Source organism: Pseudopodoces humilis, chromosome 3 (assembly GCF_049639895.1).
Source record: "Pseudopodoces humilis isolate 2021_Gansu_Grassland_sample_001 chromosome 3, ASM4963989v1, whole genome shotgun sequence".
NCBI classification, from domain to species: Eukaryota; Metazoa; Chordata; class Aves; order Passeriformes; family Paridae; genus Pseudopodoces; species Pseudopodoces humilis.
Genome location: NC_142202.1, coordinates 67017960 through 67041991, shown reverse-complemented (window position 1 = coordinate 67041991; position 24032 = coordinate 67017960). Strand labels below are relative to the sequence as shown.

The window sequence follows — 24032 nt, the reverse complement described above, 5'->3', positions numbered from 1 at the left end:
ATAAAGTTAATGGGAATCATACAGAGTATCCCCATTGTCTCATTTCCTGATTCAGCAGGATTAGTTCTTCCTTTATGCATCTAATTCAGCAGAAACCATCTGAAAAATCCTGAAAACATCAGGGTAACTGCACAGTGGGGACCCCCCTATGCACACATTCTTTCTGAATGCACCTGTGAGTGGAAAGGCTCTCTCATTACAGAGAAAAATGAAAAGTGCCTTCTTTGGTGGGAGTAGCAGTAGCAAAACCAATTGCATTTGCTGCATTCTTTGTTTCTTTTCTAATCAGCCCATGATACTACAGCCTTTGCAAACCTCATAGCCAGCTGACACAGGGCACAGAATTGTTCCTTCTTGCATAAATAGAATTTTCTGATGCAGCCTGGATGTTACAAGCTTGCATTTGCTTAGCTGCACGTTGTTTGTGACAAATGAGAGACCAGCAGTAATGAGGAGATGGGGTATAAATGTAATGATAGAATAAGTGAACTCTTTGCAACGTCTACATATTGCATATCCATGGAAATGAAGGTGTAAGTGAGGAAGAGAAGGGTTTAGTCAGCTAACAGGACAGTAAGAAGAATCAAAAGAAATGTTCTCTAATATAGAGTGTTGCTGTGTATGGGGGATTTCTACAGTTTTAATGTCAGAGAATTTTAAGATCAGTCAAGAATCCCTTTACTTGAGGGATTTAATTTACATTTAAAGTGAAAAAAAAATCCTACTGCAATTGAACTGCTTTCAAAGTATAAATTATGGCTTCATGTGGCTGTGAGTAGAGACATGCCTAGCTGCTGACCATTTCCCTCCAGCTCTCCTTGTGTGGACTGAAACATTTGGAGCTCCAGGTCATAGCCCAGAGGCCACAGCACATAGCAAAGACAGGCAACATTGATTTTTTTTATTTCCTCAGTAAATGTGTATGGCAGGAAAGGACTATCAACTGTGGAGCAGTATAGTTTCTGCTTTCCCCTCAAAGTCATAAATCCATGACTTGAGCTTCTAGAGAACCAGGGAAGAGGTTTTTGTGCTAGTTGATTATAGAAAAGAGGTGCCATTACAGCTGAAAACTAGACTGAGGCTTGGCTGTGATGGAGATTCATGTTAACATTAAGGTAATTCTTGAGAGAGTAAGGAATTATAAGTATTTATTTACAGTTCTACAGATTTTGTTACATTGCATAGAAGAGTAGCTTTGTTTGCACCAGTTGAAGAATAATTAACTAAATTTGACGTAATTAAGTCAATTAAATCCCTTCTGTCCATTTAGCTGCAACTTATTTCACTTCTAATGGTTGCTATTCATGTTATTTTTTTTAAATCATGCAAAACCCAGTCTTCTGTCAGCAGATTCTACAGCTGTACCATACTTACGGGTAGGTAGGTACAGTAGGTTACAGGAAACTCTCTGGTTTCACTGGTTTCACTGGCTGTGTCTGTCTTGCCGTTGCTGTTGAATAAATATGCATAATTTACAAAGATTTGCTATTAGGTCTCTGTCAACCAGGCTCCTGAATAACTGAGCATTCACTCCAGCTGCTTAGGAGGAATAAAGGGTAGTACCCGAATCCAAAGTTTCAGGATTGAGCAACCAGTGCAGGGCAAGGCTGTATCTGCACAGTCTTCTGGGTCTACAAAATACAAAATCTAAATACTGTTCCAAGAGAAATAGCATAAAACTAGTTTTTAAGGGCTTTGGTGGAGTGACATTACTGGGGCCAATAATGTGTCATTTTGCTCTCTATCTACTGTACAACATTAAAAAGAAAACCAAGTGATAGATACTGTGTCAGGTGAAGCTTTGTGAGTTCATTCACTTCCTGAAAGAAGTGAAATTAAAACCAGATTCTAACAGCTATTTATACCATACTGAACTGTACTATGGAGCCCTAAGAGTGGGACCAGGTCCCTGAAGAACCTTAAAAATGGTATTTCTGAAGTTGCTGTCATAGGTCTAGGGTACTATAATAATTCACAGGTCAGACATAAGCTTTATTAACTATGATCATAGCAAGCAAATATTCAGCCATCATCTCCCCCTCTGTTCCCCTCTTCTCTGCAAAGTGATTGCAGAGACTCAGCCTATGTACAGATTAAGAGAAAAACCCAACAAAACTATAAATTAACAAAAAGGAAAAAGGCAAGGAAAAACATTAATTTTAATATTAAAAGAACTAGGTACTCATCCCCAGGAGGGTTGGACTCATTAAGTATCTTACTAACTGCCACAAATCAGAGAAGAAATCAAAGAATAAATAATGTGAAAATATGTCAGGTGCAACCTATAGGAATGGCATAGCCACTATTGTCTTTACTCAATATGAGGAGATGGAAATAGTCACAAACTGCTAGTATTTAGTCGACAGGAATGTTCTTTTATTTAGTATAAACTTTTTAGCCAGATCAAATATTTATTTAATAATAATACCATAATAATTATTCAGTGTGACTGAATGTGGACAGGCAGAGAAAGCTCTAATGCCACTGAAAGTATTGCAGAGAGCATCTTGGTCAAATCCTAATAGTCACAGACATCTTTTCCTGTTTAGTATAATTTTATAGCTGTTTGACTTGTCCTAAGTCAAGGTGAAGGGACACTGGACATACTAGAGGCACTGAGAAGGGAGCAAAGTCACGTCCCATTCCTGATGATGATGTCCTCACTCATGCTCACCTACTTAGTGACAGTTGTTTGGTACTGTCTATTCACTCCTTTCCCTCGTCCCTCCCTGTCTGGGTATCATCACACTATTAATGATGCTGCAAAATTAATTCAGCCAGGTGCATGAAATTTGTCATATATGTTATTCTTCTCCACCCCAAAATGGTAATGTGCTGTGTTTTGTGTGATATATACTGCTATTTTGATTGGATTTGGGCTTCTTTCTTTATTCTGAAAAATGTCCATATCAGAGAAGTAAGGTTGAAGAAATGCAAAATTTAAGGCTAAGGGTCATCATGTCTTGGAAGAGTTCCTTCCACAGTTTTTGATGCCATGGCCTAGACCTCCATGCCAGAGTGTGGGCAACTTGTCCTTCTGTGTCCTTTTGTTTTGACACTGGGTATTTTCTGTCCCATCATATTTTCTGAATGTGGTACTTGGCTGACAGTGGGCTGTGGGGCTGCTGCAGAGGAGTTCTGCCAAGAGCTCCCTGCAATTACCCATCCAGCATTTCTCATTTAAGTTGTGATGAAGGCTGATCCAAAACACAGGCTTTTTTTACTGCTGCAGAGTGTGTGTATCAGATATTTTATGGTACAAGAATTGGAGACTGAATAAAATCATACTTAAATCCCCAAAGTCACTCAAATCAATTTTCTAGTCTTTTCTGGCCTATGTTTCTTTATTTAAGGACAGTCTCACTTCTACATGAAATTGCTTTGCAAACTATGTATAAGCAGTAAGGGAGGGAATATTCTGAATAAAATCTCTAAGATTTTGTAGGCTGGGATATAATGATTCTTTTAGTCAAAATGAGAAATCTGTATCTTGTATTGCAAAACTAGTTTCCCATTTTATTCCTTGAGGGGGAGCTCCAGTTAATGAAAACGACACAATGTGAAATTCACTGAAAAAACCCCAACCCTACTAAGTAAAGGAATATTTTCTAAACATGCTAGTAAGCCAATCGAAGGAATGAATCTCTCACTCATTTTTAACAGGTTTAATTTTCTAGCTGATACACTGCTTTTCCAACTGTCCCCCTTCAATCAGTACACAGTAAAGATTTGTACCCAAGATTTCTATGTCATCTTCAGGGGAACACAAAATTCTCCTGTACTTGTAGCTCATGCTTCTTGTGTGCACAGAATTCTCAGCCTCTCCCAGCCCAGAGTGCGTGTACTACTTTTCAGTGAGTTCCCAGTTACTCTCTGGGGAATAAAAGTTTCAATAAGCTAAATGTTAAAAAAAGAGAAAAAAGAAAAAAAAAAAGAAAAAAAAAGTTTTAGGACACATAAAGAGAAAGAATAAAATCTGTTATATTTTAGGATGAGTTCTTCATCCTAACCTTTGATAAAAAGGTAAAAAAGTGCTACAAATTCTGTATGGAGTACTAACCCCAGTAATTTTGAATGTAGAATGAGAAATGAATGTATTTTAAACCGCAGGTTTAGAGGTTCTCATAGTAAGGTATAATCTTTCAGCTGTAATTTTTCTTCCTGGAACATGATTCTTTTTTATTGAAACAGATCGTCCCCTTCCTCCTCTGCACCACCCCCCCTCACTCCCCTTGGGTTTGTTTTGTTTTTCTACTTAGAGATTCATTTTAACATGGAATTATCATTTCACTCTATGAGTGAACAGCTACATGATTAAAACCTTATTGCCTTTGAAATGCAAATAGTTTGCCCTTGCAAGTGTGCCTGGGCATCAATTTTGCCTATTATGCTTAGGAAGAGGCTGAGTTCCTTAAGGATCCCTGTTCTTGTTAACCTGTACTTCAAAATACCAAAAATTCCTAGTATTTGGATAAGAAAGACATGAACCAACATACCTCTATAGATTTGCCTCTATATCTTCTGCAATACAACAAAACCAGCAACTACTTAAATAATTTTATGGCCATTCTTAGTCATGTGGTTTCTGTAATGTTGTGTTAGGCAGGCCTTAAGCATCAATGTCCTTCAGTACAGCTGGAAAGAAAGGAATCTTTTTTTGTAAGATATACCTATTATCACATGAATAAAGCAAGAAGATTGACTTACTTCATTATCATCTCAATTATGCTGTATTTTATACATTTTCATTTACTTTCCATATACAAACATAAGGGAGTTGTGCAGTGATAAGGGAGCCAACTGTCTGAAGATGAACTTTACCACCATTCTTCTTTTGTGCAGCACGTAGACAGCACAGGCCCAGTTCCCTGTGATTGAGGGAAGATTTCTCTCTAAGGGCAGAGAGAGGTTGTAGGGCTGGAATGAGCCAGGCTTACAGGATGACTTGGTATTGTAAATCTTGCCTCTTAGGCAACTGTGCACAAAATGAAGAGCAAAAGAAAAGGAAGATGCACATTGGCCCATTCACTGATCAAAAGTTACCACCTGTAGTTTCTAGCTCTTACTGGATTAATGGAGTTCACGGCCAAGCAAGCTGCTTCCTACTCCAGCAAGAATTTCGTCTCTGGGTGCTGCTGAAGTTCACAGTTCGCAGGGCATCACCTCCTGCCAACCACTGCTCAGCAGGAGCAGAAGCTACTGCCTGAAGAAGAGTTTATTGTCACCTACTGCAGAGGTGGCAGTGGTCAATGTTGAGGTCCTGCAAGTGCTTTGAATACAGCCATTTCCTTTCAGAAAGTGACTTCTGGTGACAGTCAATGTTGTCGGCTGTACCTCTGCAGTTAAGGCTCAGCATACGCTCTGAGTTTGGTGGATATTGGCAGTGTTAACAAGAAGAGGGGAAGCACAACTTTAATTGAAATTAAGACCTTGGAGACAGATTTATGTAGATTTTATAGGTCCATCCTGTTCTGTAACTGTCTCAGCTTGGTATTTTGTGTTGAGTAATAAACAGAAGAATGCTTCTAGGCCTTTTTTCTGACTCAGTAAAGTGTTTATGGTCACGATCTGGTGGAAGTGTGAATATGACTTGTGCTGAATGAAGGTAGCCTTTTTTCTGCTTATCCCAGTTTTTCAGCTCAGAATGGCTCCCCCAAGGGATTCTTGATTTTTCATCTCCAAAGCATCTCCTTTCATTAGCTCTGCCATCTGTTTTATATTAAGCTACTCTTAATTATGATGATGCCTCTGGTGTTACCTGTGATCATGGCCAAAAGACACTCTCATTCTTGGAATGTGGGAGAAGACTGAGACCTCCTTACTTTATCTCTTAGGGAATATAAATTGGCCAAGTTACAGCTAGCAATAGTGAAGCAGGAATGTATTTGGCTTAGACCTGAAAAAAAAGGCTGAGTGTGTTTATTTGTATATGTAACATACATCTTATCTTAACCATATTATAGCTTTTCTGTATGTTTCATACCCTGGTATTATACATATATATACATATGTATACCACTGTATACCAATAAAAGCGTCTGGAGACTACTTGTTGCCACGACTTTTTTGCCACAAATCACCTCCTTGCCATAAGGAGCTCTAGCAGTATGGACCATGGTGAGGCAGTGCTCTAGACTAAGACCTGCCCCTGATTAGATTATTAATAGAGTGATATAATTAGATAGCCATGGTGCTAAACAGGTTTCTCTCCTTGTAACAAATTCTTGATACGCCTATTATTTTTATCCATACCCTTATTTAAATAAAGCATTGTAGAAACCCAGTATTGCTCTTTAGACTTCTAAAATAGAAATAAAATTCAGTATAAATATATAATGGTTTATTATTTCCTTAAACTGCATTTAAAAGGTACTTAGTCTTTACTGCCTGCTTTTCTTCCTGATATGACTTTTTCTGTTTTCTTCCCTTTATGTCCCACAAGGATGGTATGTTGCTTGTAAAGAATATATTCTGCTAAAGCTACTGCTCTTCTACATTCATCAGTACTTCCTGGCATCCGTTGCTTCCCTGAAAAACAACTCAGAAATGATGAATTGCATGGCCAGCTTCCTTTGCAATTAATGTCTTAAGTAAATGCATGATGCATCTCTTGAAGACTTCATTATCAGTAACCTAAACTTTTTTGCGTTCCTCATCCATGAACCAATGACACTCCTCATTTGACTACTGGGCTGTAAAAACCACCAAGTTAGTCTTCCCTAGGCTCAAAATCCTGAATGTGTTTTGTGCAGAGTATTGGAAAATTAACATGAGCTTCATTGGAAGTATTCAGCTTCAATGAAAGATCTTGACAACCATGACCTTGGGAGCAGTTATACTGGGCCTGCTTAGGACGTTTCTTTCTAAAACAGTATCAGAATGAAAAAGTTTCCTGATAGCTCTCCCTAGGTAAAAGCATTAAATGATTCTGTGATGACAGCATTACATACAGGTCTTGCAAAGCAAAGCTGGACCTAGTCTGGTCCTGGTGGTCTGCAGTGAAGGCTGGCGTATAGAATAGCATGTTAATGTTAAGTGCTCACACTGGTAGGGCTGGTTGCAGAATTCAGAAATCTGTGAGCTTTTGTCCTACAGTACACGTGTAGCATGGACAAGACCTTGACTTCATGTAGAAGTGAAGAACATACAGACTTGATTCCATATAATTATAACCCCACCAGTGAGACCTTTGAGTCCCAAAGTGTTAGATGTACCTAGGATCTGGCCCTGCCTCCTTGCATTTCACTAACTTGATGCAAAATGTCCCTGTGAACAGTTCCCACTTTGCAGTTAGTAAAAATCTCTGGACTGTGAACTCCTGTGTGTATGTATAATACAATAATAGTAAAAATTGATAAACAATAAACCTAGGAACTAGGAATCTAGAATCATTTGCAAACAAACCCAAATTAAATAGAAAAAAAATGGCAGCAAACACAGCTGAATTTTTCTTATTTCTGTAGATGTATAGTTCATTAGGCATACTGTCCAAATAAATTTTGAATGTGCAAATACGAAAAATGTAAATATAAATTTATATTGCTTCTGTGGATTTGTAGTTGCTTCTTGAAAGTATGCACTGGTCACATTGCAAAAGAATTCTAAAAAATATTTGAGCTCTTTTTCCTTGTCTTACTGCCAGTCTTCAGATTCAGCTATTAACACGATGCTCAAAGATAAGAGAATCACATAACCACTTAGGCTGGAAAACACCCCTGATATAATCAAGTCCAATTCATGACCTAACACCACCATATTAAATAGACCATGGCACCAAGTGCCACATCCAGCGTTTCCTTAAACACCTCCAGGGACAGTGACTCCACCTCCCTGGCAGCCCATTCTGATGTCTACTCACCTTTCCATGAAGAAAGTCTTCCTAATGTCCAGCCTAAACCTTTCCTGGTGCAGCTTGAGGCAATGTCCTCTTGTCCTGTCACTTGCTACCTGGGAGAAAATACCCACCTCTAACTGGCTACAACCTCGTTTCAGACAGTTTTAGGGAGTAATAAGTTGATCCCTAAGCCTTGTGTTCTCCAGGTTAAACAACCCTAGCTCCCCCAGCTGCTCCTCATAGGACTTGTGCTCCAGGCCCTTCACCAGCTTCACTGCCCTCATCTGTACTTTCTTCAGCACCTTGATGTCCTTCTTGTGGTGAGGGGCCCAGAGCTGAACACAAGATTCAAGTGGTGGCCTCACCAGTGTCCAGTAGAGGGGGAAAATCACTGCTGATGACATTATTCTTGACTCAGGCCTGGATGCTATCTGCTTTCTTGGCCATCTGGGCACACTAATGGGTCATGTTCAGCCAGCTGTTGACCAACATTTCCAGGTCCTTTTCCACAGGGCAGCTTTCCAGCCACTCTTCCCTCAGCCTGTAGAGCTGCCTGGGGTTGTGTAGGACCCAGAAATTTGTCTTGTTGAACCTCATACTGTTGGTCTCAACCCATCAATCCAGCCTGTCCACACCTCTCTGCACAACCCTCCTACCATCCAGCATCCCTACCCAAGGTGGTGTCATCTGTGAATTTGCTAATGATAGACTCAATCCCCTCATCCACATCATCAATAAAGATATTGAAGAGGACTGGGCTGATCCCTGGGAGATACCACTGGGATGGATGTGACTGGATGCCAACCAGATGCAGAACCATTCATCATCCACCAGAGATGGATCATTATCTCTTTCCTAGCCTTTTTGTCAAGTATAAATTCTCCTGTGTATTTATTTTTATGGTGACATTTTCTGACCTAATGTAACATTTTGGCATTCCAACCATAAGGTCTGTTTGACCTTATGGACTTTGCAGTTCCTATTTCACCAGCTGGCTCCAATTAATTTACACAAACGAGCTTTCTGTTACTGCTTTATTAACCAGTTTCTTGAAGAAAAAAATTATCGATAGATTCACACAGGAATGAATGCACACACTCTTGTAGACACACACACACACACACACACACACACAGACACACAATTTAATTGAGGCAACAAGGCATACTTCACTATGAATTCATTCAACACACTCTCACTGCTTCTATGACTAGCTCAGGATTTTGATAGAGACAACAGTTTGAATTTCGGGGACTGCACATCTAAGTTGTTTTGCACATAATTACCTAATGCAGCAAGGGTGCAGAACAGGTGCCTTCTCTCATTTGGCATCTGCTACCTTATCAGACTGAAGCTTAGCTACTGAAGCTGGAAGACATTTTGGATTTTGGTAAAAGTCCAGCAACTCTAAATGTCAATGGAAAAAAATACAAAACATATTTATGAAATTGTTTTTCTGTAACACTAACACAGAGTTTTGTAGCCACCATCTCTGATTACATGTCTAACTTATTTGCTCCTTACTGCTGTACATTGTCAAGCTCAGATGTTAATGAATTTACCTGGTATAACCTCTACACAGCTCAGAAACTTGATTCCCACTTTATTGAGAAGAAACTGAGACATAAGTGACCTGCCAAAGGTCATACAGGGAGAGTGAGGCAGAGCCAGAAATTCAACCCATAGTGCCTGAATTTTCAGAGAGAGCTTTAATAGTAAGATGAGCTTTTCCCTTTTTCAGATCGTGTATGTTTTTTTAAAAGTCAGTAATCTCTAGCTGGAATGCCTAAGGTTTGAAACGTAAATCTGTATTTGTGAGTTCTTCCATAAATATTTGCTTTTCAGTTACTTCTTCATCTGCTGACTTGCTGCTTCTTTTGAGATTTTTGTTGATATTTTCTCTACATTGTAAAATACATTCTTGAAAGTGGCAATACCACTTGTAAAAATAATCTTCCTATGTTTTACTTTGCAATTTATAAACTGGCATGAATATCAGTTTCTTGGAACAGTTAGTTTTAACCTTAAATAGGCAAACACATATGGATATTCATGAAGGATTATTGTCAAAATCTTATAGTATATAACTACCAGAAACATTTTTTCCATTTTTTTACAACCCATTACTCTTTACAACCATTGTGAAACTTTGCTATGGCAGTCACTGAAGTTTTATTATGCTATCTATATCCTTTTGATATACTGAAGATTAATGGAAGTTGCCTTATTACCTTTCTAAGTGAGACATGATTATGCTTCATTCAGGAAGGTTGACTACCTTTAAATCAAGACATTTTCCTTTTTTTTTAAAGTGTTCCCATCTGATCTCTAAAAAATGGTATTGAATGCTTTACTGATAAAGAAGTTAGGCTAATTGTTCTATAATCTCTCTAATACTCATAGGATTTTGTCTTAATTATGACATTAAACTGGTCCATTCTTAGTCTTCAGAAGTCTCTGTTGAACATTGATTCAGTGATCTCTTTTAAAACTACCACTAAAATTTTCACTGGATAGCTGCTACTGTTACCTTTAGAAACCTTGGCTGTGACAGAACATGTCCTTATTCCTGGCTCATTTTACTGTAATAAAATGTGTGAAGTTCTAAAGTATTATTGTCTATGAACAGTAGACCCTGTCACATGAATCAGCTGAAAAGCAAAGGATTTGAAAGGGGTATGAAGACTAGATCAGCCTCTTTCCTCTTGTCCTGCTTTGTCCTGCAATTATTGTCGCTTACTGTAGCAAAATTCGCTCTCGGAGATTTGGTACTACTCATCGCAGTCAGCAGGACTGTCAAACAAACCACTTTGTGTGCTGGGGGATAAGTTGTGAGGCTTCTTCATGAAATAGGTGATCTTGTTCTCCTAGAGCACGTGCACTTTTTATTTTTCATAGAAATTTCAATCCAATACAAACAATTTTTACTCATCCATGAAATAAAGATCTTGGCCTTTGGGTTGGGTGTTCCAGATCTGCAGCATCTCAAGTGAAGCTGTTGAGCCTAAGCCAGCTGAGCTGCCAGAAGTTTGGAAATCCTAGCCTTGTCAGCCTAACTGCTGTGCATAATGGAATAGCTCATATGCTGAAGACATTTGCAAAAGAACAGAAATATAGTAACCCCCAGACAGCTATGAAAACTACCCTGCATCCTTATAACTCATCCTGTAGATGATACAGAAGGGACTTACTCAGTATCAGATAACAAAGTTAGAAGGAAGGATCGTGAAACTGAAGGAGACATAATCTAAATGGTCTTGACACTGATGGAGCAATTCTGCATAGAAGCTGATTCTGATCTTTTTTTTATGTCAAGTTCAATAAACCAGGGATGTATTTTCAGTCAAAATGACAATAAAATGCAATCATTAGGTAGCAGTAGCTGACTTTCTGATTATTTATTCTCTCACCAATTTTTATGTTATCTGGAAATGGCTGGGGAAAAAAAAAAACTTTTATGAGCATCAGTGTTAACAAAATATTAAATATCTTTGCACCATTGAACTTTCCGTGTTTAAAAATCAAATCAATTATTAAATAATTTTGTATTTAAGATATCATATTAAAAAGATGCACCACAGAAATTATGTTCAATTTGATGAGCTTTACAGCAGAAATGCCCTTGGTCAAAATGATGAGCTGCATTGCTACTCATAATATACATGTATAGATTGTCATTTAATTATGACTCTAGCCTTTGGATAGAAAACTGACACCTCTGCTTCTGAGTGATGAGCAGAGAGGTCTCTCCACCAGCTCTGTTGGATGACCCAGCTCTTACATTCTCATTATTATCAAAACTATTATTGTTTTGTTGCTTTTATTCTTAGAATTAAAGATGCATTAATTCTTCAGAATTAGGACTACGTGCCTTTGTAACAGCTTAAAGTGACCTACCTATGAACTCACCTTAGCAGCGCTTTCAAAGCAGAGAAGCAAGAGGCAAAGGCTATTCCAGAGAGACCCCTGTTCAGCTTAGCCACAATTACCTTTTCTTTGAAACCCTGATTGTGAGGTCTGCAGGTGGACACCAAGAGTCCAGATTCCAAAAGCTGTGGAATTTCAAACCTAAGTGTCCAGCTGCTGTGGTAGGTGCTCTTTGGTCTCTCTGTTGGAGGTAGGCTGAGGGCAGGATTGCTTGGAAATTGCTGGGAACAGGGTAGGAAGTCCAGCTCTTACATCAGCACTCAGATGATGTGGAGCAAATCCTCTGAAATGATCCTCTATAACTTATAGAGGGAAAATTGAAAAATTACTATCCAGTATTAAACCAAACAAGTCCACTTCAAGAAAGTCATTCTTATTTACTTATCATGTTGTTTTCTCTGTTGTTTCATTTCTCCCATATACCTGTAAAAAGACTTTTTGATTTCTCTTAAATACTTTGTCTGTCATTTATTAGTTTTGCTTATTTCCAGTTCATACATTGTACTCTTACATATGGAAATTGATTTATTTTTTGTCTCTTCCTATATTAAATATATTTTTTCATATTTACAGCCAAAGGCTTTTATTCCTATTTCTTTCCAAATTGCTTCTTGCTTCTATGCTTGCTTCTATGTATTCTTTCCTCTCAAAAAAAACTATTGCCTTTTTTCTATTACTTTTATTTTTCTCTAAGTTTCCTCTTTTTTTTTTTTTAAAAAAAATATTTTAAAGTGGCTTTTATTCTGAGAGACAGAAGCTGTTTTTTCTTCCAAGATACAAGCTACAGGATTATAGCAATGATTCATTTGGACAATTCAAGTTGGTAAGCTCCACACATAAAATTTCTCACCCACAACTTTTGCAACCTCCCTTGCCTCCTGCAGTCTGACAAGTTCCCTGTGTTGGAGAAATAACATAATCTTTTCCTGAAAGGCATGCATTAACTGTACCTGAATAAAATTCATGCAGGTCAGGAATCACAGCTTGGCAATCCCTGTTTTATAATAGCTCAAAATGTGTGGGGACATCTTCCTTAATTTGAAACCTTGAGCTGACAACTGGAACAAGCTCCTTTTTAAGTGGTTAATTTCTCCTATGCTTTGATTAGGAGGGTAATAAACTGTTAGTCATGCTCATAGTACCTCTTAGTACCTTTGGTTTGACATACAGAGCTGCCTTTTCTGTCCTCCTGGAAATCTGGAAACTCATCCAGCAAGAAACTGAGCAAAAGGGCAAAATTTCTCTCATGTGAGAAGTTTTAGCAAGTCCATAATTACTACTTTACCCAGCACACAAAAGTCAGAGTCCCTTCTATACTGCAAAGCCACAACAATATATGTGAACAAACAAACTCTTATCAAAGCAAGAAAATTTTTAAATAGCCTTAAGGTGAGACAGAAAAGACCCATGCCAGTGTCTGTCTCCCAGGTGTATATGAAAGACTTATTCTAAGTCTTGCTCTGCATGTGCATATACAGGAAGGTTATGGGAGAGACATGCCTTATATACCTAAGAAGAAGATGAGAGCATTCCCCCCAGGAATCACAGTTCTTTACTGAACAGTGGACCAAAGTGTATCAGCAAACAAGCCTACTTTGTCCTTGGTCTCCCACCACTGCAGATTTTGGTTCCTGCAGGAAAATCAAGGCTCTCTGCTATATGGGGAGTGCAGACCAACCCACAGAGTTGCACTGAAGCTGCTTCTTGGCTCAGGAGCTTCTCAACTTTCATCTGCTTGGTACAAATCAGCACTATCTACAATCACTCACACAGAGACACTGGATTTATTCCACTTTATTCCACTTATTCAATTTATTCCATACACTGCATTAGTCTGGATTTGTGTTTCCTTTCCGTAGAGATTATGGGGAGCCTAATGGTGTGGGAACCAGAGTGGAAAGGTGATGGGATAGATTAGGCAGAGGAGGAGGAGAATGGTTGCACACATGCTCCCACAGGTGCTATGTCGGTCCCTCAAGGAGGTTTCTATTGGTTACTTGTCAATATTCAGGGCATGGCAGCTCAATAACAAAGGATTTTTCCCAATCTATGTGCAAGCAGAACATTTGCTGGGATACACTGGATATGTTAGGACTCAAAGCAGTACAGAAAAGTATATTCACTACACAATCTTGGCCTGCCTTTCAGGATATGTTATTCTGAACAATGGTTCCAGCTGCTGTCATGGTGTCCTCTTTTCCACAACTGAAACTTTCCCCAGGAAACAAGATCTCAATATTTGCTTTAACAGAGCTATTTCCTACTGATCTGGCTATACATGTGGCAGATGTGGTATCTTAAATTAAAGGCAGCGACATTTCTTTTTTTGTGAGGTCTGTTTCTGTCCTGGGTTTGACTTTCATTTATGTGGGAGAAAATTAGCTCCTTCTAGGTACTCAGACAGAATGCACTTACAAAAAGCTGCAGCAGAAAAATGAATTAATTGAATACCAAGTGCTACTAAATCTTCAGCTTGATTACACAGAGCTGTACAAGTTAAAAGGACATCAAAGCTGTTGAATTGTAAATATTAAAGTAACATAAAGGAAATGAAATGAGATCACCAGTGTTACTCAAATGAAATCTAATGCTGCTTTCATAATGCATTATTAGGTTTGACAATTCCTTGGTGGCTAATAGAGCAATTCCAGCACCCAATCTCTTGACCAAACTAGTTAGAGTGCTTAGGTTTCCCTATGCTGTGTGAACACCTACAATGTAATTACACCCTGTAATTCACTATTCAGAGATGAAATGTCGCAGAGGACCTGATCTCATCTCTGTGCAGGAAACTGTTCGTTTCCCTGTGCAGGCTTAGATGATTTTAAGTTGGCTGCTAACTTGCAGACCTAAAGCATGGTTTCACATGTGAGATTTGCAAGTTCAAGCGTGTCACTCCAAGACATATGGACTAAATGGGGAGCATCTGTGCAACATCTAAATTTTTTAACCACCTCACCGATTTTGCAACACAGGAGTAGCTGCTAGGTTATTTCTATTGAGAGTAAGTGTAGCACCTTGTAAGGATTCAGCAACAAATACAACCAGTCAGTCATGCCAGATACATGAATTTAGTCTCTTACCTCTCCAAGACTTTGTGCCATCCATCCATTAGGCTTCCTGAGGAGGCTGTACAAGATCAGCTGGTGCTAAGCAAGCCTAGCAAAGAGTCATAGCACACAACCTTGATTTTACCACTGTTTTGTCTTTGTTTCTCAAAATGCCTACCTTACATTTGAGTTTCCTCAGCTTAGGGAAATTTGAATGCTTGTCTCCTGTGTTCAAAGAATATCCTAATTATGGTGTAAGCAGCAACAACCTTTAGGTGTAACTCAGTGCACTTTTGGGGTTGAACAAGAAAGCTGTTAAGAAGAGTCTTGTAGGTTTTCACTTAGGAAGATACAGGAAAAGAAGGTACCTACCATTTTAATCTATTCCTGTGATAATTTTTAATATTTTATGCAACATAAAAACTCATTGCCACTACCTTTATTTTTCAAGTAACTTAGCATTTTGTGCAATTGTTATTCTAATCCACTAAAATGGATTAAAAATAGAAATCTGAATTGTTTAGGTAGCTCCAAGCCTTTATAAGATGTCTGCATAGTTATATTCTGGATTTCCTTTAATATCTAAGTGTCAAAAGTGAAAATGAACATGACAGCTATGAAATACTCAGCGTCAATCTTCAATTGACAACATTTTAAAATAAAGCCTGTGTAGCTTTGCAAAGCAAATTTTGCTTGAATATAAATGAATGTGTATAACTAGCTCTGCTTGTTCCCCTTTTGTTATCAGTGGGTAGAATGGCAGGCCACTGTGCCAGGGCAGACCACTTGTCTTAGTTTAGGGTACCAGTATCATAAAGTCACCCCAGGACACCACTTGCATAAAGGTGGCAACTTTAGAGCCCAGGACAGAACTATAGTCAGACTTTTTACCTAATCAGTGGAAGTTTCTTCTCCAGTTAATTCTCAGGGCACTTCAGCGCAAATTGATTGAAATGAACCTGAAGGTGTAACAGTAGCTGCCCATTGTATGGGATATGCATTGCTAATTAATACTGATTATTTCCTTCACCTCCTTGGTGCAGTCTGGCTGTTTCAATGCATACCAAATGTGGAGTTTTTAAGACAAGTGATGGTTTCACATCACTAACCTTAGAGGTTTGGGCTGCATCTTTGCAAGACACTGTTCTGCTACACAGCCACATTACAGCAGCCATCCAGAGTAAAAAGGCTTTTTTCTGTTCCTATAAAGCTGTATTACTAGTGGAGCTTTGCTGAGGAGCTTGCAACGACTGGAGCAATTTTCTGAAGATTAAGTTAGTAATAGTGCTGCTTTTAGTTCCACCTCTTATGGAATGCCTATAACTTTTTTTTCATATTGTAGGGAATTGTAAATTAATTCCTATGTCTCCATGGATTTGAAATGGAAACGAAGCCTTCACAGTTCAATGAAGTGGAAAGTCTTTCATCAGAAGAAAATCAGTGAAAGAATTGGATGGCAAAGACCTCATACATTGCAAAACAGTTGTTTGCAATTAAGTCTGGGAGTAAGATGTGCATGATTCTGTCATGTTTCTTTTTGTCTATTTAATCAGCCTGAGGCATAACATCAGATGGCTTGAAGTGGCATTGTTTCCTTGTCATATCCTATGTTTTGCTGTATATTATGTATACTGTATATGTACTGTATCAAACGACTACAATCTGCTCAAAATATAGATGTTTCATATCCTGATCAATAATCAGGACACTTTCACAGATGCATTAACATTCTGAAGTAGTGAACACTGCAGCTGAGAGGAAATTATTTTGGAGGCTGTTAGGGAATTATGTAGGAATCATAAGGACATCATCAGAGTTAAATTCCTTGTACCACAGCCCTTCTCTGTGGTCACAGCGGCAAAGAAAATGACAGCCTGTGCTGATATTTCTCTTTCTGTCTCACAAGACATACATTTCAGGTAGAGCTGTGGATCACTGTGCACCATGAGAAAAAACTTTGAAACTAATAAGTTGAATGGAGTCAAAGTTGAACTGAAAGTAAGCTAGACATAACCTAAAAAGAGTCCAGTGTCTTGGTCACCATCAGCTCCTAAAGTCATGCCACGCTACTGCTGGTTTTAATAAGAATCTCACAACAGCAGGTAATCTTATTTACCATATGCTAATCACAGTGCAGCAGATGGATGATGGCATTCTGGTCTTTTCTGTGCTTTCCTTGCACTTGTCAATTCAAGCCCTGGGAAAAAGGCTTGTATCCAGATTGATAGCACATGGATGTTCTCTAAGGGCTTGACTCTTTCATCAGTGCATTATTGCAGAAAGGACTGGAAATCCTTTCTCTATAAATGTAAATGCAGTTAGGGATAGTTGGTGGTTCTGAAGATGATTTATTATGTCTGTCTCAAAGTTGTCAGAAGGTAGGTCAGTCTTTAAAGAACAGATTACCCAGAGATGATCAGTGGGTAGAAGAGTGCTATGGAATATCACATAAAGCATCTCCTCAAAGAAATTCATAAACAGGAAAAATCAACTTATAGGTACTGATGATGGTTAGTCTGGGCATATCCCTGGTTCACTAACGTGTATGAGCCTTCAGTAACAAAATTAAGTCTTCATAATGCAATCTGGATCTATATTATTGAGTTTTTAATTGTTTTTTTGTCTGTGAAGGAAATTTTACATGGTAGACTCTAAATTAAATGGAAAACTAACAGCTAAGTAGACAGTTGGTGTCCTTGGAATGGAAGAGTAAAATAACAAAAAATGTCTGAGATTACAACTAAAATAACTTTTAATAATCTTTTAATAATCTACATGAAGTCCTTCTCTCTGTAAACAAGCTCATTCAAACGTGAAATTTAGCATTATTTATTTTGCTGCTACAGTCGTACAAATCTGAGGACCAAGCCTGCTCAGGGATTTTCAAGTAGTGTGGCAAGTATTTTTTCAAGAAACTAATTAGACAATCCACAGAATTTTCAAAGTGAGTTAAGAAGGAAGATAAAACTTCTGTTACCATATCTTTATACTTAATCAGATTTTAAAGGTATTACCCAAATTTCTCTGATTCACTTTGCACATTTATTCTAGCAAAATGATGAGTCCTCTAAGAGGGCTTAGAGGACTGCTTGGGAACACCTCTTCAAAGTGTTTCTGGCTAAGTACAAAGAAGAGCAAGGCACTCAGTGCTGTTACATCTGAAGCCTATTCTCTCCCACTGGAGACATTCAGTGACTGCCAACCACTGGAGCATGGAAATGTCTTCATGTTTTCTTTTTTTTAATGTCCTGCATGAAGCATTAATGGCCACTTCTAGTGACAGATCCTGTTTTGAAAAGATGTTTGCTCTGATCTAGAACAGTTTTAGTGACATTACCCATCTTTTCAAACAGGTTAGTCTTCTGCCAGCCTAGGGAACTGAAGTAGCTCCACATGGAAGGGGCAGGTCATCATAAGAGGCAGTACAAAAGAGTGGGAAAAGAGCACATTGTATGAGGATGGAAACTGGGACCTTGTCAGGCATGAGCTGAGTTGACTGAAACTGCCATGGGATTGTAGGCTCCTTCTACACACCTGGTTTCTAAAGTTATTTTTACACAAGAATGAACAGCATTTTATCCCATTTTAAATGAAAGCAAAGATACCAGTCCCTGTAACATTCAACTCCTGACCTCCCCTTCATGAAGAAGGGTCCTCTGTGAACTTCCTGGTCTCTGTAGTCTTCTCAGTCTGTACTAAAACTAGCAGCAGTGATCTGTAGGAGTGTCATTAACAAAAAATTTCTCCTGTCACAGGGTTCCAGTAAGTTGAATGGGATTCCAGCATGAGTTAGATCAGCTATCCAGGGAGTAAATATGTGTCCTGTAGTGCTTCCATACCCTGGGTTTCAACTGAACTGGCCTGTGATACTGGGGTTCCTCTTTTTCTTTGCTCTGTACAACACTGAACCAATGGGCTGCACTTAATAAGAACTAAATGGTATAGAGAGATTTTTCACAGGGTCACAGCACAGTTGAGTTTGGAAGGGAAATCCAACTCCCACTGCTCAAGCAGAGACTCCCAAAACCAGGACAATGTGCTTTTGAATATTTCCAGTGATGGAAAAACTGCAGCTTCTCTGGGCAATCCATGCCAGTGCTTTACCTGCACAATAAAGAGGTGTTTCCTGATGTTCAGATGGTGGTCCTGTGTTTTTAGTTTGTGACCATTGCCTTTCAAAAACCTTGGACTATTATAATGAAACATGTTGCTAAAAATGATGTGTCTCTTTTATTTTTAGAGATCGTGGCAAAAAGGGAAAAATCCATTAACATAAGTTATATGCATTTCCATCATATCTCTTCCACTTTCCTGAAGAAAGTGCAGTATAGTGGGTTAATGGTAAATGAATCTCTGATCTCCAAATATCAGTCCTTTATTTACCTATGTACTAATTTCTGAACATACAATTTCAAATTAATCTCTGACGATCCTTTATACTTCAAATTGTCCTATGTATCTTAAATAGCAGCTGCCACAATCTGATAAAAATACAGAGAAATATTAACTGTTTTAATCCAAACATTTACCAGAGCTGTGAGCCTGTAATTTTTAGAGTACAGAAAATAGGAAAGATGCAGTATCTTTAGAGAACTTAAATGCCATAAATAAACAGCTGCAACTTCATATAGCTGTGCATCACTCTGAAATCATAATCTCAAGATAAGAATGTTCTTCCCAGTCTGAGCACTCATGACCAGTTTGAATAGAAATGATTCACTCGGAATTTGGGAAGCAAAGAAAAGCGGTTGAAGTGAATTATTCAGAAATTGTTCCTGAAGAGGAAAATACCATAAGGTCAGGACTTCACAAAATGGTTATGAGCACTGACCATTAACCTAGGAGAATGCTTTGGGTGATGTGTTGTATCTATGTATTATGAATCAGTTTTGAAATTTTCTCTTCAATGGGTTATGTCAAATAGACCTGACAACATTGCAGTGAAGGCTTAGTGAATCAGTCTCCTGCTCTTTTAGTCCTCTTAATATAATTTGTAATGCCTTTGAACCCTCTTTCCTCCCCTCCTGTTCCTGACTATGCTTCCATGCATTTTTGAACCAGATTTGTCTAAGATATAGCCTAAATTTATCCACATCTCTCCAAAATTGCAAATGATAAGCTGGAGTTAAGCCAGCTGACTTTAACAGGAATGTGCCTGGTAGATCACAGTCTCTGTGGCTTATCTGATCAATGCAGAGAGATATTAATTCCAAATGCATATTTTGTGCTCGGAGGTAGCTTTGATATAGGTAATTTGTCCCTTTCATTGAAAATACATCTCAGCCTTCAGTCAGTTTGTGGCCAGGACTATATGAAGTATCACCCAAAGCTGCCTGGAATTTGTCTGCCCATATGAAAACCATGAAAAAGTTAAATTGGACAAAACTCTTTGTGGAACACTATTAGACAAGTTAAATATCTGTCTTTTTGTCTGGAAGTAGGCAAGATAAATGGCTCTTATACAGGAAAACAGTGAGTTGTATTGTAGCTACTGCAGAGAATTTCACATATGCTCTGCCGTGTTGTGCTGGCACGACTCCGATGCAGCATGAAGCAAGGGCACATTGCTCACAGTGTTAGCACATATGATTAAAGATACAGCAAGACAAGAAGCAGTCTCTTAGAAGACTTTTTAAAACCACTTATTTAGTAAAACCAGTGCTTCCAAATCACTGAACAAAATAAACAGCCCATGGGGAATGCTTGATCTTATTATAATCTGAACTACCAGCCACTCTGCTGCCATAGCCCAGAATATTCAGATGTTCTGGATACCTTCCAAAATTTCTCTCTCCATCAATCTCTAGATAGTGGATTTAAAGTGGTTGGGACTTTTTTTTTAACTTCACTTCTCTCTTTTTTTTTTCTTCTTGTTTTAAAATACTTTTTTTATTTGCTTTAATTGTTTTTACTTATGAATCTTTAAGAACTATACAACATATAATGCACAAAAATATTAATTTCCTGAACTAATTTCTTTTACCTTATTGAATGGAAGTACGAACTATATGTTTATACCAGTAATAACAATACTGTGGTTGTTTTCTTCAGAGCACACGCATGCATTACCAGATGAAAGCAAAGGTATCACAACTGTCTTCTGTGACTTCTGAAGCATCACCACCTTTTGGTGATGAAATCGCCAAAATTTTTCTTCTAATTTTGTTGATCTGTCTGGGTTTTTTTTTTGGTTTTAATGAGGACTCTGCTTTTTCAATATACCCCAGGACACCTGGTTACAGTAGGCTTTTGCAGTCATGCTTTAGCCTCATGGGAAACTGATTTTAGCAAAGTGCCACAATGGAACAGCAATGTCTTTGGGGTGAGCATTACACCAGTTTCCTAGAAGGATGAGCTTTTTAATAAACCCTGCTTTGCCACATGTATCAGCTTTTTCAACTGTCTATAAACCAAGCTTACCTGAGCAAATCTCTCTCACACATACATATGATCTGTCTAAGCTAAGGGACCACACTGACATAGATCAAGCAAAAGTGAAAAGCCATTGCACATATAGGTAATTTTAATCCATTCAATTTTTAAATACCACAATAAATTTAATTTTCACAATAAATTAAATAGCCATATTCAGTTTACAAAATAGAATTACTTAGTGTGAAACCAGTATTTACAAACATTGTACACTATGTACACCATGTTTAGCTTTGTCAACACACAAGTATAGAAGAAAAAATTATTTTACCTTTTCTTGACACATGATTGACATGCTACAAGTGACACTATGGTCCATACAATAAAACAATAGTGCAAACTCACCACAGGAACTCTAAAACAAAGTAGTTTGTATGAGATAAGATATTCATTTAAAATAATAAGAAAATAGTACTATTCACTCTTGTTGTAAAAATGCAGCACTGTGTTTAAAGTGTCAGTATTCCTTTAGCAATACACATACCAAACATAGCTTCAAGATTATGTTTTCTCACAGCTTTACAGACTTTTGACAAGAATTTTTATGGCATAAACTAATGTTCTGCTTAGATCAATAAGTATGTCACATAAACACCTCACTAAGCAAGAGGAACACTGACCCTTTTAACACTGTCTGACTGTTTCCCTAAATACTTCCTTTCCCTTTATTATTATATCTTAAAAGATGCAACTATATTGACAGTAGATTTATGTTAGTTACTACTCTGTAGAAAAAATCAATCCCACCATATATTTGGTCACACACTGCATTATGTACACATATGCATGAAAAAAGTTACTTTGCTAGCCGTATCAATGAAAAGTGCATATTTCAGCAGAGGCATCCTATTGCATGCCTCAGGTGCAACAGAAAGTGTTGTATGAAGTTTAGTTTAGGGCCAGTTAAATGTCCTCCCCGTGATCTGGTAAAATTTTTGATTAAAAGGATGGAAGAACTTGCGCAATTTGGTTATGACAGAGGTATCCACCTCTGGATGGATGCGTCCCTTGCTACCCGCCAGGCACTTGTTAAAGACAATGTTAAATCGCAAGCAGTAAAACCCTCTGGTGGCATTGAAGTATAAATTGTACTGACTTATCCTCGGAGGAAGATTTAGGAACTTCTCAACCAGCTGGAGCTCTGGCAGTGGCTCCGTGATGAGCCGGTCTCCGTCCACGATGTGAAATTGCTCGATTGGGAAGTATTTTAACCACCTTTCCAGATGTTTTGTGTAGATGCTGGTTCTCACTGCCTTATACTTAGTGTTCACTTCGCAGGTATTAGGATCAATAGCCAGCTTCTCAAATTTGTAGTAAGTTTTGTTCTTTCTTTCCTTGCCTTCCAGCACCTGAGTGTAATCAGAAATAGCTCTGGTGGTAGGTTCCCTGACAATGATCAATAATTTGATAGATGAGTTCATTTTGTAAATCCTTTCAGGTACTTCCTCAGTGATAAAATACGCGGGGCTTTTCTCAATTGTTATTTGATGAGGGTAAGAAAAAGGCATTTTTTTCCGATACCACTCGATTCCCTTGGCATAATTTTCATCATTGTCAAAGAAGTGAATCTCTTGAGAAGCTTTGACCACTGCAGGGTGAAGGTTCAGCATCTCCAGTAGTGCTCGGGTGCCTCCTTTCCGCACCCCAATGATAATGGCCTTGGGAAGCTGCTGAACCAGATTGTGCAGTCGAATTTGTTCCTTGGTGGCATTGCCCTTTCGAAATTCATGGAGCAGACCTCGCTTGAACTGCAGGGCTCGCAACGGGATTTCGTCCTGGCCATGGGGTCCAAAACGACCATCAATGGGGCAGAGGGGCTGCAGTCTGAAAGTAAAATAAGAGGTACTTGTAAAAGGAGGACATCTCTCAAGAAAAGTTTCATCTATGAGGGAATCCTGCTCTTGGGAACATTTTCAAATGTAATGCAATGTGCCCATCTTCCAACTTTAATTTTATTCTGCCAGTGGTTAAATAATTTGCAATTTTTAAATTATTTAATCTGGTTTTTTTTACTCTGATTTAGCTGGGAAATTTCACGATCTGTCTGCCCTTTACCAGCATAGGAACTATGATTACTGTTTTTGGGGCTTATTGAACCTTCCACATTCCTCATTATTTTGTGATGGGTTTAGTAGTTTTTAAAGCATTCTAAGATGAATTATATTTGGTCATTTTGATCTGAAAATCCAACTCATTTAAGTATTCTCTTTCCCACACTTTTCTTATTCTAGTCTGACGTCTTTCCTGTGCTTTCCATTCTGTTGATCCAGAGATGGCTTTTTAGTGAAGAGGAGGAAAAGGGATGAAAACCAGCTTTCTAAGCATCACCTTTCAGTATTTCTCCTCCTCTTTACAATATGCTCAGTGTTTTTCTGCCAGTCAGAAAGTCCAAGGTTCTGATTCAGATAAGATTAGCAAGGTACAAAAGGAATGGAAAAAAGGGTTTTTAAAAATGCATTTATTGCATTGTTACACCAACAATTTTCTTATAATCACCCTTGTATCCTCCCTCTGAATCTTATTTTGTGTTTTATTATTTCTTCTTTTGCAACTGCATTTTTGTACTATTCTTTCATATTCAGCTACAATTATTTCCCCTCTTTTCCACTTTCTAATTCTTCATTCTTGCATCTGATACCACTGGATCCAAGAAGTGGTTTGGTAAGAAAAATGTTAAAACTTTACTTCTACAGAACCTTGAATAAACTCTCATCTTCACTCTCAAATCAGCACTTTGGACATTATACAGGTCAATATTTCACTGAAGATGAAATTGGTGAGTACAGAGA

At 38.2% G+C, this 24032-nt stretch overlaps 1 protein-coding gene across 1 annotated transcript in view; it reads right to left on the bottom strand.

Moving 5' to 3' along the window:
- Positions 1–21398: 21398 nt before the first annotated feature.
- The window catches only part of HS3ST5 (heparan sulfate-glucosamine 3-sulfotransferase 5), a 92323-nt gene continuing 89689 nt past the window's right edge, over positions 21399–24032 (bottom strand). The window contains exon 3 of the mRNA XM_005518289.3: positions 21399–23067. Coding sequence (XP_005518346.1) covers positions 22137–23067 — 931 coding nt within the window. The 3' untranslated portion in view covers positions 21399–22136. The remainder of the gene's footprint in view (positions 23068–24032) is intronic.